A 14,827-nucleotide genomic window follows, 5' to 3' on the forward strand; every position below is an offset into this window, starting at 1 on the left:
GGGCTGGATTTGTATGGGTATACTGGCACGGAGGTGAGTACCACGGGAGCAGTGGCTCCGCCCGGGTACCCGGCGCACACCACGTGTCAGGTGAAGCTCGCCCTGCCCTTGTGATGCCGGGGAGCACTGCCTCTTTACCTGCGGGCAGGAGGAGACTAGCAGGCTACCGCACTGGCCAATCAGAGCGCTGGAAGGAAAAGCCGACCAATCACAGAGCCGCCCTGACAGAACCCGCGACTGACAGCCAATAGCGGCGCGGGCAGCAGTGACAGACACCAATAGCATGGCGGAGCTGTAGGAGACGAGCGGCCACTTCCTAGGACGCTGCAGTGAGAGAGGGGGTCATCCCGGCGCACCTGACAGGAGGAGTTGCCGGTGTTGTAGTCCTAGTGCCGGCCGGGAGCTCTGCCCGCACAGGACTTCTGTACTGACGGAGATCCGCTCCCGCTGACAGCAGGGCACGACGGGCCCTCAGCCATGGCCAGCCAGGAGAGACAGGTGCAGACAACAGGTGAAGAGAGAGCGGCTGCAGAAGGCCCCGACCCTGGAGGGGCCAAGGCTCTAGGCCCGGGGGTGCCGATAAGGGGCATCCGTATGAAGTTCGCCGTGCTCAGTGGACTGCTGGAGGTCGGGGAGGTGACCACTAGAGACCTGGTGGACACGGTCTTCAACCTGGTGAGTAGCTGGAGGAGCCTCAGCAACGCCTCCTGTCACTGCCCCGAGGAAATCCCGGGTTATAGGAGTTGTCCCCTCCTGTGCTTAGTTCTATCTGTTCCTGGGAAAGCTGGGTGACCACCAATACAGCAGTCACTACAGCTTCTTCAGGGGCCTGGTTGTGCCAGGTGATGTATGACTGCTGTCAGTGCTCTGTGGGGGTGGTCACGTCAGCCATGTTGGTAGTCACCCAGCTTTTCCAGGAAGTGACTTGTATTTGCTTTGGTACCCCCGTGGAGTAACCGCTGCCGCACCTTCCTGCTATCTTATCAGTCGTTGCCTGGCACTGACGGCATCTGTCGTACAGCGGAGCAGTGTGGCTTCTGAGATGATGTGAAATGATGTCTAGTATGTTCCTCAGCTGTATGATAGCAGGGAGCAAGAGTGTTCCTGTTCACTGACAGCAAGCCCAGGTCTTATAATAGTCAGATTCTGACTTTTCAGATTCTGACTTTTCAGGGTACTGTCCCCCATGTGTGATGTCACTGGGTCACATGACACATGGGGGACACAGCACCGTAGTGGGCAGTCATTGGCAGCAGCGGCCAAGTGACCTCTGTCAAACAGGAAACACACCAGCGGGGGCCCGATGAGTAAAGTATGCCCCTTTATAATGAGACCTTATTGCCTGTGACCACTTCTCTTCAGACCCCAGATATCCAGTGTACAAGACGGTGTGACCCTGTGATTTATTAGGGTGAGGAGCTCTAGCAGTATGGCTGGGGAGGCATCAGGTGGAGCCTCGCCTGAACATTGCCTCAGGGTGACAGGATCAGCAGGTGCACACGGTGGCTGCTACACGTTCCCGCTCTCTTATCCATAGTCATTGGGCTACTGTTATCAGCGGCCGCCTGTGTAGTGTCATGTTCAGGAAGTGGTTCTTCTCTGCTGCTTGTGGGCAGATCTTGCAGCTCAAGACTTCTTGGCCTGGAAATCATCTTTCCATTTTTATATCTGTGTAATGTGTTCTGACTGTAGAAACCAGGGGTACTCTCCTGCGGATGCTTCCATTCTTCCTTGGTCTCTGAGACGGCGCAGTGTCTTATCTCCTCATGAAAGACAACACAAGGCGCTGGAAGAGTGTATTTAATGCGCCATTGTTATGTAGAAAGACTAAATAAGAACTCGTACATCTGTAGTTGTAGCAGAAGTGTGAGGTGAAGGGCTTTCGTCTTCACGTTCTGCTCATTTATTTATATCAATGTGCAGACCAGACCCAGTCAAAATGCATTTCCACAGACCCCCCCCAAGCTCACTCAGGCCCCAGACCAGACCAAAATACATAAACTACCATTCCTGGGTTGTCTGCACTTTCAGTTGTCATTTACAGACAACATGGGGGGGGGAAGCAGACCAGACCAGACCAGACCTCAAAATACATTACCCTAGTCCTCTAAACTCATTCAGACCCCCCCCCCCCCCCCGGACCAGGCGGCTTGTTTGGGTAGGCCCCCCGGACCAGACCAAAATACATAAACTACCATTCCTGGGTTGTCTGCACTTTCAGTTGTCATTTACAGACAACATGGGGGGGGGGGGGGAAGCAGACCAGACCTCAAAATACATTACCCTAGTCCTCTAAACTCATTCAGACCCCCCCCCCCCCCCCGGACCAGGCGGCTTGTTTGGGTAGGCCCCCCGGACCAGACAAGCTATATAACCTACCGTTCCTGGGTTGTCTGCACTTTCAGTTGTCATTAACAGACAACATAGGGGGGGGAAGCAGACCAGACCTCAAAATACATTACCCTAGTCCTCTAAACTCATTCAGACCCCCCCCCCCCCCCCCCGGACCAGGCGGCTTGTTTGGGTAGGCCCCCCGGACCAGACAAGCTATATAACCTACCGTTCCTGGGTTGTCTGCACTTTCAGTTGTCATTAACAGACAACATAGGGGGGGGAAAGCAGACCAGACCTCAAATACATTACCATAGTCCCCTAAACTCATTCAGATCCCCCCCGGACCAGGCGGCTTGTAGCGGGCAGGCCCCCCGGACCAGACAAGCTATATAACCTACCGTTCCTGGGTTGTCTGCACTTCCAGGTGTCATTTCATTTCCAGACAGTATGACTTTATCTGAGTGCTGCTGCCAGAACAGCCTGCTGGTAGTGTGAAACTGGCCTTAGAATAAAGTTGATCAAAACAAATGATTTCAACCACAATAATCGTTCCTCGGGTGAAACAATTATAACGACCGTTTTATCCAACTGATTACAGACCATCGTCTGAAAAGAAATTGGGTGTGTTTTATATTTTAGTTTGATAATCTTTGAACAAAAGGTATTTTATGGGACTGTCTGTGGATGAAGGATCTTGAGAGAATGTTCCCGGAAAGATCTTCCGTCCATCCCCCGGTTTCGTTAAACATAATATGGCAACTCTGAACAACTGTAACAGCCAATGTAAAATGTGTATGTCCGTGTCTGCGAAACGAACCTTCACCAGATGATTGTTCAACTGCTTCTCAACCATCAACCACTTTCTATCTAAGGGCTTATTTGTGCGACCATATGGCCGCCATGCCTGTGCATCAGCCGCGTGAATCACGTATTGCAGTGTGGACCTGTTGACTTGAATTGGTCCGCGATCCGCAAAATACGGCAAAAGATAGGACATGTCTTTATTCTGTGGTGTGGAACTGAAGGCACACGGAAGCGCTTCTGATCCGTGCCCCCGGCCGCTTCCCATGTCTTGCCAACCCTCCATTTCCATTCTGCAATACAGGCATGGAGCCCTTACTGTTTGAATAGGCCCTAATGTGTATGGCCAGCTTAGACCCTCGACCCTAGACCAAAACATATAGCAATCTTCTCAGCCATAGTTCTATCAGCTTACCAGTGTAGCCACACAACTTTCCAAAGCTCCTGGAGGTCACATCACAAACAGAACTGTGGAGGTATTGACCTAGAACCATGGCCACTTGCCAGCATTGCCTCCTGCCGGACAGCAGTGCCGGGGGCAGAGCGAGCAGCAGGATGTTTTAACTTTGAACTTAAAGGGGTTGTCTGGGTTCAGAGCTGAACCCGGACATATCCCCATTTTCACCCAGGCAGCCCCCCCTAACTTGAACATCAGAGCAGTTCATGCTCCGATGCTCTCCTTTGCCCTGCACTCAATCGGGCAGAGAAAAGGCATTTTCTGGAGTTCCGGTGATGAACCGGGCTCTCCATAGGGCTGCCAGGCGGAGGCTTCCGCCCAGCAGTGAGCCTGGTGACATCACCGTCACTGATGGGCGGCCTTTAGCTCTGCTCTAGCCTGTAAAACGGCTAGGGCAGCACTAAAGCCTGCCTATCAGAGCCGGTCACATCACCGAACACACTGCTGGGCGGAAGCCTCTGCCCTGCAGTGTGTTGTTGTAAATAAAAGAGCCCTTGCCTTGCGCAGGGCAAGGGAGGGTATCGGAGCACGAAATGCTCTGATGCTAACATCGGGGGGGGCTGCCTGGGTGAAATTATGGGTATGTTCGGGTTCAGCTCTGAACACGGACAACCCCTTTTAAGGTGTTAAATGCAGCAGAGGATGTACACCTTCCCAGGCTACTTGCCTTTAGGGCTCATGAACACAGTCGTGCGGCCGTTCCATGCATTGGGGACCACAATTTGTGGTCCCCAATGCACAGGAAAAATCCGTGATCCATCCGCATTGTAAAAAAAAATTAGAACACTTTCTAATGAATGGGTCCGCATCCGTGATGCGGGGTACACACGGCCGGTGCCCGTGTATTGCAGACCTGCTGGTTGCGGGCCGCAATACGGCCACTGCCGGGCAACTGCTGTGTGCATGAGCCCTTCCTGTGGAGGTGGCCAGATCTCATTGGTAGTTCCATTCTCCAATTAATCTGAGAACAGGTCTGCGGGGTCTGTACAGCTGGTATTTGTAGGTCATCAGTAGGGATGAGCGAATTGACTTTGGATGAAACATCCGAAGTCGATTCGCATAATACTTTGTTCTAATACTGTACGGAGCAGGAGCTAGTACAGTATTAGAATGTATTGGCTCCGATGAGCCGAAGTTATTGTTTGCGCGAAATTTCGCGAAATAACTTCATAAATTAAAAAAACTATTTCCCGAACTCGGGTTCGGTTTCAAGTGGGTCGGAAAATCGTTTTTTACAGTACAAATGCTATATTAGAACAAAGTTTTATGCGAATCGACTTTGGATGTTTTATCTGAAGTAGAGTCACTCATGCCTAGTCATCAGTATCAGATTGGTGGGAGTCTGACTCCCGTCACCCACACTTATTAGGGGGCGTTCACATTACAGCTATATTTTTGTTCTTCTGCTCCGTCGGAACAGAATATAACATGCTGGGGAAAAAAAAAAATTCTCTGCATCCATTATGCAGATTTGCCACCCGTTTTAGCCATTTCCGTCACGGATCCATATAAAAAAATGTTACACTTAAAATCACCTCCACGTTGTTGTTGGTGGTGGAAAATTTGCACCAGAGACAGAATAGGCATGCCACTTCTTGATATTAAAACCGGTGTGGGTGGCCACACGTGCCCTGCGCACATTAGGCTGGATTATCATTTTTCTGCACTTTTAATCAGGTGTTTAGTCATTGTTTTTGCCAAAAATGCTGCAGCTCAATGAAACTATAAATATACCCCCAAGTCACAGAACATCTGTCAGCATGATCAACCCTAGTAAACCAGGTGTACTGCCTGGTCGGGTTGATCACGCTGTGTGTCGCAATCCAGTCTGTCATTTTGGAGAAAATACCACTTTTATGCTAATGAGGTGCTCCGAACATCGCTTCCCGTTACCGTTAGTCGCTCCCACTGATTGACAGGGTAATTGCAGCTTCCTCCCCCTTTCACTTGTACAGGACAAAGAGTTGTAGTGCACCACCGCTACAATGTAGACAATGAAATTGATTCTCTTTACCCCTTAGTGACAAGTCAGTATTGGCCCTAATGACCATGGAAACATAATTATTATTTTTTTTAATTATTTTTTTTGCAGTTTTTTTTCATAACTTTTTTGTGTTGTCGTTTTTGTAACCAATTTGAGGTGCATATTGTGTAATAATTTGTGTTTACAGAGCTGTATGAATTTTTATTTTTTTTGCAGGGCGAGTTGAAGTTTCTATTGGTACCATTTCAGGGTCGACAAGACTTTTTGATTGCTTTTTTTAGTCTGTTCTTGTGAAGTTGATAAACAAAAGTAATAATTCAGGCTTTTTTAAAAAAATATCTTACTACATTTCTTTTTTGCACCCTTTTTCATGTAATAGTGTAGAATGCCTGTGCTTTTTCACTGAAAGGCATCCTATTAGACTGTTTCTCTGGCAGGGCCCAGTAGGCTTCTGTATGGGACAGTTCTTAGGTCTGTGGCTGCCATACCAACCATCAGCAGCCAGTTATAGCAAATAGTAATCTATGGCAGATGCTTTGAATGGAGCCTTTAGCGCAGGTGTGAACACAGCATTAGTTGTCCCATTGCAGCTATTTAAGCTACAGATGACTAAACTCTTACACTTTGTACATTGCTTAGGTATACTGCCCTCCATACAGTGATTATAAATAAGCAAGCATGTAATTTTTTTTTTTTTTTTTTTTTATATAATGGCTTGTCTGACAGTTTTCAAAATTAAACGAACGGCAATAAATGTTCTAAAATGAAAGAAACAAACAAAACGAATGGTTACTCTGGTGTTCCCTGCTGGTTTTTCTCTACCTGTCCTGCAGTGATGAGGTTGAGTACATTGGTATGTCTGCTGCAGCCAGTCACTGGCCTCAGTGGTCATGTGTTGTATACACATCACCACTAAAAAGCGATTGGCTACAGCAGTCGTGGTTGTACTACTGCATGGTATTGTTGTAAAAAAAGTGACCGAAGACTGGCAGGGAGCATTGGAGATTTAACCAAGTCTTCCAAGTCTGCACAGAAAACCCGTGCATAATCCGCATTGTACTTTGTGAAGGTTGAAGACGTTCAAAGGCCGCGTTCACATCTCCATTTGAGATGATCCGGCATAAATGCCAGCTGGCATCCAGACAAAAAACATATTTGTCCGGCCGAAACGGGCATTTATACGGGAAAGTTGACTCTCTTCAGGAACAGCCTGCCAGAAACTGGAGGTGTGAATGTGGCCTAAGGGCATAGATACCGTCACAAAAGTAGTTGTAGATATTCTTATACCATTGAGTACTGCCTATATCTACAGTCTTGTGGTGCTGTAGGACATTTCAGTGTCGGTATGATATTGAACATTCCTACAGTTGGTGTGAATGGGCACCAACATTTCATGCTTCCAGCACCTTCATCTACCCTGGTGCTGAGAACCTTGGAGGTGGAAGTAAAGCTTGGCTGCGGCCGCCGTTTACCGTCTTAGAAGAAGTGGTGTCTCCATGAGCCCCAGGATCAGTTACAGTTGGTGATCTACATAAGAAGTGTGCTTTCTGCTCCGAGCTCGGTCTAAGGTTTCACTGCTCAGCGTTGTGCCGAAGCCTCTGTTAATAATTCATCATCCCTCCCTCACTAATATATGCCGCTTTGTCCCTGGGTTGGATTGTTCTGAAGTGACAGCGCTCATCCGCCCAAAAGCTGAAATTTAAGATAAAAGGCTCGCCACTGAATTTCTGTTAGTGACTCACAAAGTGTAGGAAAGAAATACCTGTTTTACCGGTCGATGAAGGCCTTGGTGTCTTCCTGCCTTGTTTCAGTTTTGCAGCTTCGGGGACATGTGTCGAGGACTGGGCGCCTATTTTCCACAGCTCTCCAGTTGCAGAACTGTGCATATTACAGTCCACATTGCTGCTTCTTAGATCTGGGGCTTGAAGGCTACATTCCCACAATGTACTGGGAGACATTGATAAAAGCCTTTACTCACAATTTGTGGTGTAAAAAAAAAAAGTCGCAAATAATGGCGCACGCCATACTTGTGCCATAATATTTGACTTTATAATCTTCAGGAAAGTGGCTGGGTTTAGTGTGGCCTGCTAGATTTACTATAAAATTCTCACCCCATCCACTTGAACGTGTGGAGACACTCGCTCCTCAAACCTTCATTATTACCTGGATGCAGCAGGACCTGACATCCCAAGGCAGCGAGCGCAGGTCCTCTGTATTCAGCGAATAGCAAGGGTTTGATGAGCGTGTGTCCCCGCGCGTTCAAGTGGATAGGATGAGAATTTTTAATTTTTATTTTTTAATTCTTAAAGACCCTTGTATCTGTTAGAAAAAAAAAAAAAAAAAAAAAAAAATAATTGTCCACATTACAGACAAGGATAGGACTGTTCTATTATGGACCTGCCATTTCGTTATGCAAAATGACGAACGCACACAGCTGGTAACCGTGCTTTGCTGATCCGCAAAAACCACAATGGTCGCGTGCATGAGCCCTAAGGCTAAGTTCGCATGAGCAAGTTTTGCGAGTGGGCGGCTTCCAGACTGAATCCCAACCCATGCATTTCAATGGGTATGAGCATTGTTTAAGGCTACATGCACACAAACATAAGGGCTCCGTGCCCGTCCTCCGGCCCGCAAATTGTGGTCCGCAATGCACGGGCACCGACCGTGGGGCAGCCGCATGCGGATCGCGGACCCATTAACTTGATTGGGTACCACGATCCGCATCCGACGGTCCGCACCGCAAAAAAGTAGCGCATGCTCTACTTTTTTGCGGTGCCACGGCCACAAACACCACGGAAGCACTCCGTAGTGCTTCCGTGGGGTTCCGATCCATGCCTCCATTCCGCATCTCCGTGATTGTAGACCCATTACGGCCACAATTTTAGAACTGGCGTGAGCGGGGTGAAGTTGCAGATTAGGCTTATTTTAGGCACAGATGGCGGCACAATGGTTAGTTGTGTCGCCATCTCCGCCTGAAATGAGCCCAATTTATTTTCAGCATAGTAATTGACACCCTGAGTTTTTAAGTTTGATTGCAGACATGCTTCACTTCATTTCTGTGTTAACAGCAAGAAAAACCCAATTGGGGTCATTTATCAAGGGACTTGTTACTATTGTAGACAATTTTAGTCGCAAGTCCCCTTTTTGACCGGCTGTGAGACAAAATTAAGTTGCACTGCCGGTTTTAGGGTATGTTCACACAGGACGTGAATGCAATTTGTGGTTTTATTGTACTAGAAAGGTGAATGAGATATAAAAGAGACCGCGCAACAAACTTTGAATTTGCAGAATGTTGATTAAGGCCTGATGCACACATCCGTCCTAGTTTTGTGGTCTGCAAATCATGGATCCCCAAAATACGGATAACGACTGCGTGCATCCCGCACGTTCCTCACTTTCCCTATTATATAAATACCTCTTCTTGGCAACAAAATGGACAGGAATAGGATGAGTGCACAAATGCAGTTAGCACACGGATGACATCGGCATGCTGCCTGAATTTTTTTGCAAACCCATATAAATGAGTGGGGCCGCATGTGATACGCAAACATCGCATGTGTGCATAAGCCCTTATCTCGCTGATTTCCACAGTGGAAAGTCTGCCTCACAAGGCCATACCCTAGGGCTACTTTCACACTTGCGGCAGTGTGATCCGGCGGGCAGGATCCGCCGATTTGGATGTGACTGAAAGCATTTGTGAGACGGATCCAGATGCGGATCCTTCTCACAAATGCATTGCAAGAACGGATCAGTCTCTCCGCTTGTCATGCGTCTTGTATTATTTTTCACATTTTTACCGGTCTGCGCAGGCCGGAAGGACGGATCCGGCATTCCGGTATTTTGAATGCCGGATCCGGCACTAATACATTCCTATGGGGAAAAATGCCAGATCTGGCATTCAGGCAAGTCTTCCGTTTTTTTTCGCCGGAGATAAAACCGTAGCATGCTACGGTTTTATCTTTTGCCTGATCAGTCAAAGCGACTGAACTGAAGACATCCTGATGCATCCTGAACGGATTACTCTCCATTCAGAATGTATGGGGATATGCCTGATCAGTTCTTTTCCGTTACAAAGCCCCTAGGACGGAACTCTATGCCGGAAAAGAAAAACGCAAGTGTGAAAGTACCCTAAGCCCCCTTTCACACGAGCGTGACGGATTGGCTCCGGATGTGTTCAGTGAAACGAGCACCATTTTGCAAGCAAATTCAGTCAGTTTTGTCTGCGATTGCGTTCAGTTTTTTCTGTGCCAGTGCAATGAGTTTTTGTGTTTTTTCACTTTTGTGATAAAAAACTGAAGGTTTACAAACATCTCTTAGCAGCCATCAGTGAAAAATGTATTGCACCCGCACCGGCTTCAGCATGCAATGCGTTTTTCACTGAAGCCCCATTCACTTCTATGGGGCCAGGTTCTGCGTGAAAAACGCAGAATATAGAACATGCTCCGTTTTTCACGCAACGCAGAACTGATGCGTAAAAAAAAAAAAAAAAAAAAAAAAAAAAAGCTCATGTACACAGACCCATTGAAATTAATGGGTCAGGATTCAGTGCGGGTGCTGTGCTTTAACCTCGCGCATTGCACCAGCGAGGAAAACTCGCTCGTGTGAAAGGGGCCTAAGAGTGACTGCACACTGTGTGGATTACGTGTGTGTGGTTGTTTTTTTTTTCTCCTGCATGTAGAAAATCCGCGACAGAATACAGTGTCAGCAACGCGACAGAGTTGCCAAATCTCATGGACATGGTGGATATTTTTTACATGCGGAAATTGACCTGCGGTACGGCTTTTAAAATCTGCAGCATGCCGGTTTCCTCATAGACTTCACTTCAAAGGGGTTGTTAAAACACACCGAAAATGAGCCACACAAAAACTGCAATTACTGCGGATTTTCTGCATACAGATCTGCCTGGTGTTGCACACAGCAGTGTCATTTATGCTGATTTCCTGCACAGGCTTTATTGCATGCATGCTGATTTTGATGTGAAATCTGCACTGAAAATCCACACAATTGATTTGTGGCAGATTTTTAAATTTTCACATGGAAACTATCTGCACTGTTTAGCTGCCATTTTGAAAGTTTCCTGTACTTAAGGGCTGTTTCACACGAGCGAATGCCGTGCATGTCATCCGCAGCGTGAAAGACAGCCGAACCTCGCTCCGGACAGCAGAGGCACGGAGCATTAACATGACTGATAATGCTCCATGCCTCTCTGTGACCTTTTTACTACACAATCAGAGTGAGATAAAGTTGTCACCGTGATTTTGTAGTAAAAAGATCACAGAGAGGCAAAGAGCATTATCAGTCATGTTAATGTTCCGTGTCTCTGCTGTCTGGAGCGGGGCTTGGCTCTCTTTCACGCTGCGGATGACACGCACGGCATCCACTCGTGTGAAACAGCCCTAACGGTTACTGTATTAAGCTGTGGATTTTTGTGTGAAATTGATAACCTAATCTGCACTGTGTGCATGTGTCCTTAGGATATGGCCACACGTGGCTTGAATGCTGTGGGTTGTCCATAGTGGAATTTATTCTGGAAAATCTACAGTAGCAGTGAAGTGGATGAGATTTTAGAAATGTCACCCACATGCTGCAGAGAAAACCCTCAGTGTGAACTGTCTCATGCGGTTGGTTTTCAGGGTGCAGCATGTCTATTTTATTTTTTTCTCTCTGTGGGTTGTACCCGCAGCTTTAAACAATGGCAATGCAGCAGAAGACTTGCTGTGATGCCCAGATCTGCTGTGAATCCACCGCATGTGGCCACACACACTTAACAGCATTTCTAGCATATAAAAATGTTTTGCTGCTATGTGTTCACCCTCTGTCTTTGATCACTCGCCTACTATATGGGTTTCCCGTAGTTGGATCCTCCCCCTATCAGATACCTAAGAATTAAATTCCGCCTCGTGGCACCACCGCAAATCTGCTGTTTGAGGTTGTGGTGCTCTGGTGGCCTCCTCCACAAAATGCCAAGCGTGAGAATCTGCGCAGAAAACTAACATATGCAGGTACTAAGTGATAGTACTCAAAATGGAAAGTAGAACAGAGACTGTGGAGTGACCTCTAGCAGCTGCATTAGTCGCCATAGCCTCTTTACATATGCCTTACTCTTGGGGCTCATGCACGCGAACGTATTTTCTTTCCGTGTCCGTTCTGTTTATTTTGTGGAACCATTCACTTCAATGGGTCTGCAAAAAAAAAAAAAAAGAAAAGTTGCACTGTGTGCATTTCATTTCCGTTTCTCAAAAAAATAGAACATGTCCTATTATTGTCCGCATTACGGATAAGGATAGTACAGTTCTATGAAGGGCCACCTGTTCCATTCCGCAAAATATGGAATGCACACGGTTGTCACCCGTATTTTTTGCGGACCACAAAATACATATAATCGTGTGCATGAGGCCTTACACTGTGAATTCCCAATGCCCTGCAGAAGAACAGCTTGTCATAAATTTCAGTAACTCCTGTGTGTTTCATTACATGCGTACTGCATATGGAAACTGCGTACATGAACAAATGCACATTCGTTGTGTTTAAGTGACATAATCGCAGAGGATCATAAACCCACGTCTTTTAAGAAAGTGATTAAACCAAGAGAGACCAGCAAATAATACTGTGGTCTAGACTTGGCAGCAAGCATTTCATTAGGAACTAGAACAACATTTTGAGCTTTTTACAAACCACAAGAAAATCCCTTTGATGCAGGAATCCTCTGTACACAGATGGGATCTCCTTCTTGACGTCACGTTCCTGGAGTAGGAGAACGCTGCAGCATGTGTAAGGGTGCCTTCACACACAGAAGATTTTGTGGCAGAAAATTCAGCGACTGAAAATTAGTTCCATTCATTTGAATGGGGAAGCAAGCACATGGATTACTGCAGGCTCCATTTAAGGGGTTGTCCTATGAAAAATATTCTACAGTTTTCAAACCAGCACCTGGATCTGAATGCATTTGTAATTGCATGTAATTAAAAATTTAGCATAGCCACTGAGTTATTAAATAAAATGTATATGTATAGCGCCATCTGATGTTACTTTTTAAAAAATGTCTTTGTCCTGCTCACTGAGAAAGCCGCACATGCTCAGTTTCATCCTTTAACTGCCCCCTGAGCTGTTATAGGGAGAGCTGAGACACGCCCCCTGACCTGCAGCAGAGAAGGCACTCCCCTTGAGCTGCCAGCTTGATATAAATCTGGCAGAGCAATGAATGGGATCTCTGGATCCATGTGAGGTAAAGGGCTGGTTCTGGCTTTGTTAGAAATAGGTTGACATGTACTATATGATGTCCGATTTTTATTTTTTTACATTAGTCATGGGAGAACCCCTTTTATGGTGAATGGAACTGATTTTCAGCTGCAAAATCTACCACGTGTGAAGGTGACCTAATTCTCTGTTACGTGCATCAGTAACCTGCACTTAAGAGAAGAGTCTAACTATGTTCAGAGAGAATAATTTTAGGTGGAATTTCATCACATAAAAGACAAAAATTCTTTCCATTACGCCCCATGACAGCACCTGTGAGAGATTCTCCCCCTTCCGGACAGGAAACAGGAACTTCCCAGGTCTTTAAATAGGGTTGTATCTTTCCCGGATCATTCAGGGGGCTGCAGGGCTTACATCCAATACCTATTAGAGGTCTCTGACGGTGTAAGTCTCCACTAGGAGCCGCTTTAAAAGTCTGGTATTTCGTGGTCCTCTTTTTGTTGCCATGGGGGGAAGCCTGGCGGCCACCTCGTTACCTTCATGCCTGCAGCCGGGCGAAGTTCCGGCGGAAGGCTTTCTCTCCCTGGCTCGCCAGTACGGCGTGCTCCCGCAGGTCCTGTTTCTGGCGCACATCCACAGGCGCACCGGAAGTGACGTGTGCGTTCCACACGGGACAGGGAAGGGCTGAAAACATGGCGGGCGGTGCATGGCCCATAAAAAGAGGACGCCGACCAGCAACATTGGAAGGCAAGGTGGATACAGCCTGGGCGAGTTTAGGGGACAACCAGACTTTCCTTCCAGTTCCCCTCCAGTGTATCGGCAACAGGCAGGAGGAAGGGGAAGCTCAGCAACGCATGAAGAAACAGGAGCAGCACACAGAAACTAGCATGGAACTCCTGGGAGGGTGTAAGAGGGGTTGTACCCCACAGTCACCCTTTGGGGAGATTATTTATTTATAATATTCTCCAGTAACTTGTATGGGCTGTGTGTTGATACAGGTTAAATAGGCCCCCAGGAAGGCTACCCACAAGTCAAAAGGGAGAGAATGTGGGATATGTAAAACAGTTGAGCCAGTCTTATCCAAAAGCCAGTTGTCAACCCTGCCTGGACAAATTGGTAGCGGAAGAATCCCCATCTTTGTTCCAGAATATACAGAATGTGGTCAGGATGGAAATCTGTTGCTCTATGGAACAATTTAAAAAATTGCTTCCTGGTTCTTCTAGGAAGAGAGAGGCTCAACAAACAGAATTAGACTTCTCAGAGGAAGAGGGAGTGGTAGAAAGCTCATATTCCTCTTCTGAGGACCTTACGGGAAGGCCCCTGTTTAAAGTGGAAGACACGGACCTTCTTTTAAAAGCAGTAAGGGCCACCATGGAGATAGAGGATGAAAAAGAGTCAAAATCCACATAGGAGTTCATGTTTGACAGTCTTAAGCCAAGAAAGGCCAGATTATTCCCTGTCCAAGATTGTATTAAAGAGTTGATAAAGAGGGAATGATTTTATTTCGGCTGTGTCGGCAGATGCTCTAAGGCAGGCACCCTCAAACTGCGGCTCTCCAGCAGGGCATTGTGGGAGTTGTAGTTTTACAACAGCTGGAGGGCCGCAGGTTGAGGATTCCTGCTCTAAGGTTATCTGCCAGAGCAGCCGCATTGTCAAACTCTGCCAGAAGATCTCTTTGGCTCAAGGGTTGGAAAGGAGATGTTGCTTCCAAGTCAAAGTTGTATGCCATTCCTTGCCAGGAATTTTTTTTTATTTGGCCCAGTACTGGACGAAATATTAGACAAAGCATCTGATAGGAAAAAGGGATTTCCGGTAGCTAGTTTTCTGAAACGGAGAAGACCATAAATCGGCACTCTCCAAAACAAACAGCATTATTATGCGAAATAAGCCTCATGGACCAATCAATTCTAGTCCCAGTTCCAACAGAAGTAATAGGAGAGGGTTTTATTCGACGCTCTTTTTAGTCCCCAACCCAAATGGGTCCTATCGGACGAAATAAGCCTGAAGGAACTGAATTTATATCTAACATACCCAAAATTTCGCATGGAATCGAT

At 46.9% G+C, this 14,827-nt stretch overlaps 1 protein-coding gene across 1 annotated transcript in view; it reads left to right on the forward strand.

The window, feature by feature from the left end:
* Positions 1–275: 275 nt before the first annotated feature.
* Positions 276–14,827, forward strand: part of LRBA (LPS responsive beige-like anchor protein) — a 568,467-nt gene continuing 553,915 nt past the window's right edge. The window contains exon 1 of the mRNA XM_044300361.1: positions 276–675. Within this exon, the coding sequence (XP_044156296.1) occupies positions 478–675 (198 nt within the window). The 5' untranslated portion in view covers positions 276–477. The remainder of the gene's footprint in view (positions 676–14,827) is intronic.

This window comes from Bufo gargarizans, chromosome 1, assembly GCF_014858855.1.
Source record: "Bufo gargarizans isolate SCDJY-AF-19 chromosome 1, ASM1485885v1, whole genome shotgun sequence".
In the NCBI taxonomy this organism is placed as follows: domain Eukaryota; kingdom Metazoa; phylum Chordata; class Amphibia; order Anura; family Bufonidae; genus Bufo; species Bufo gargarizans.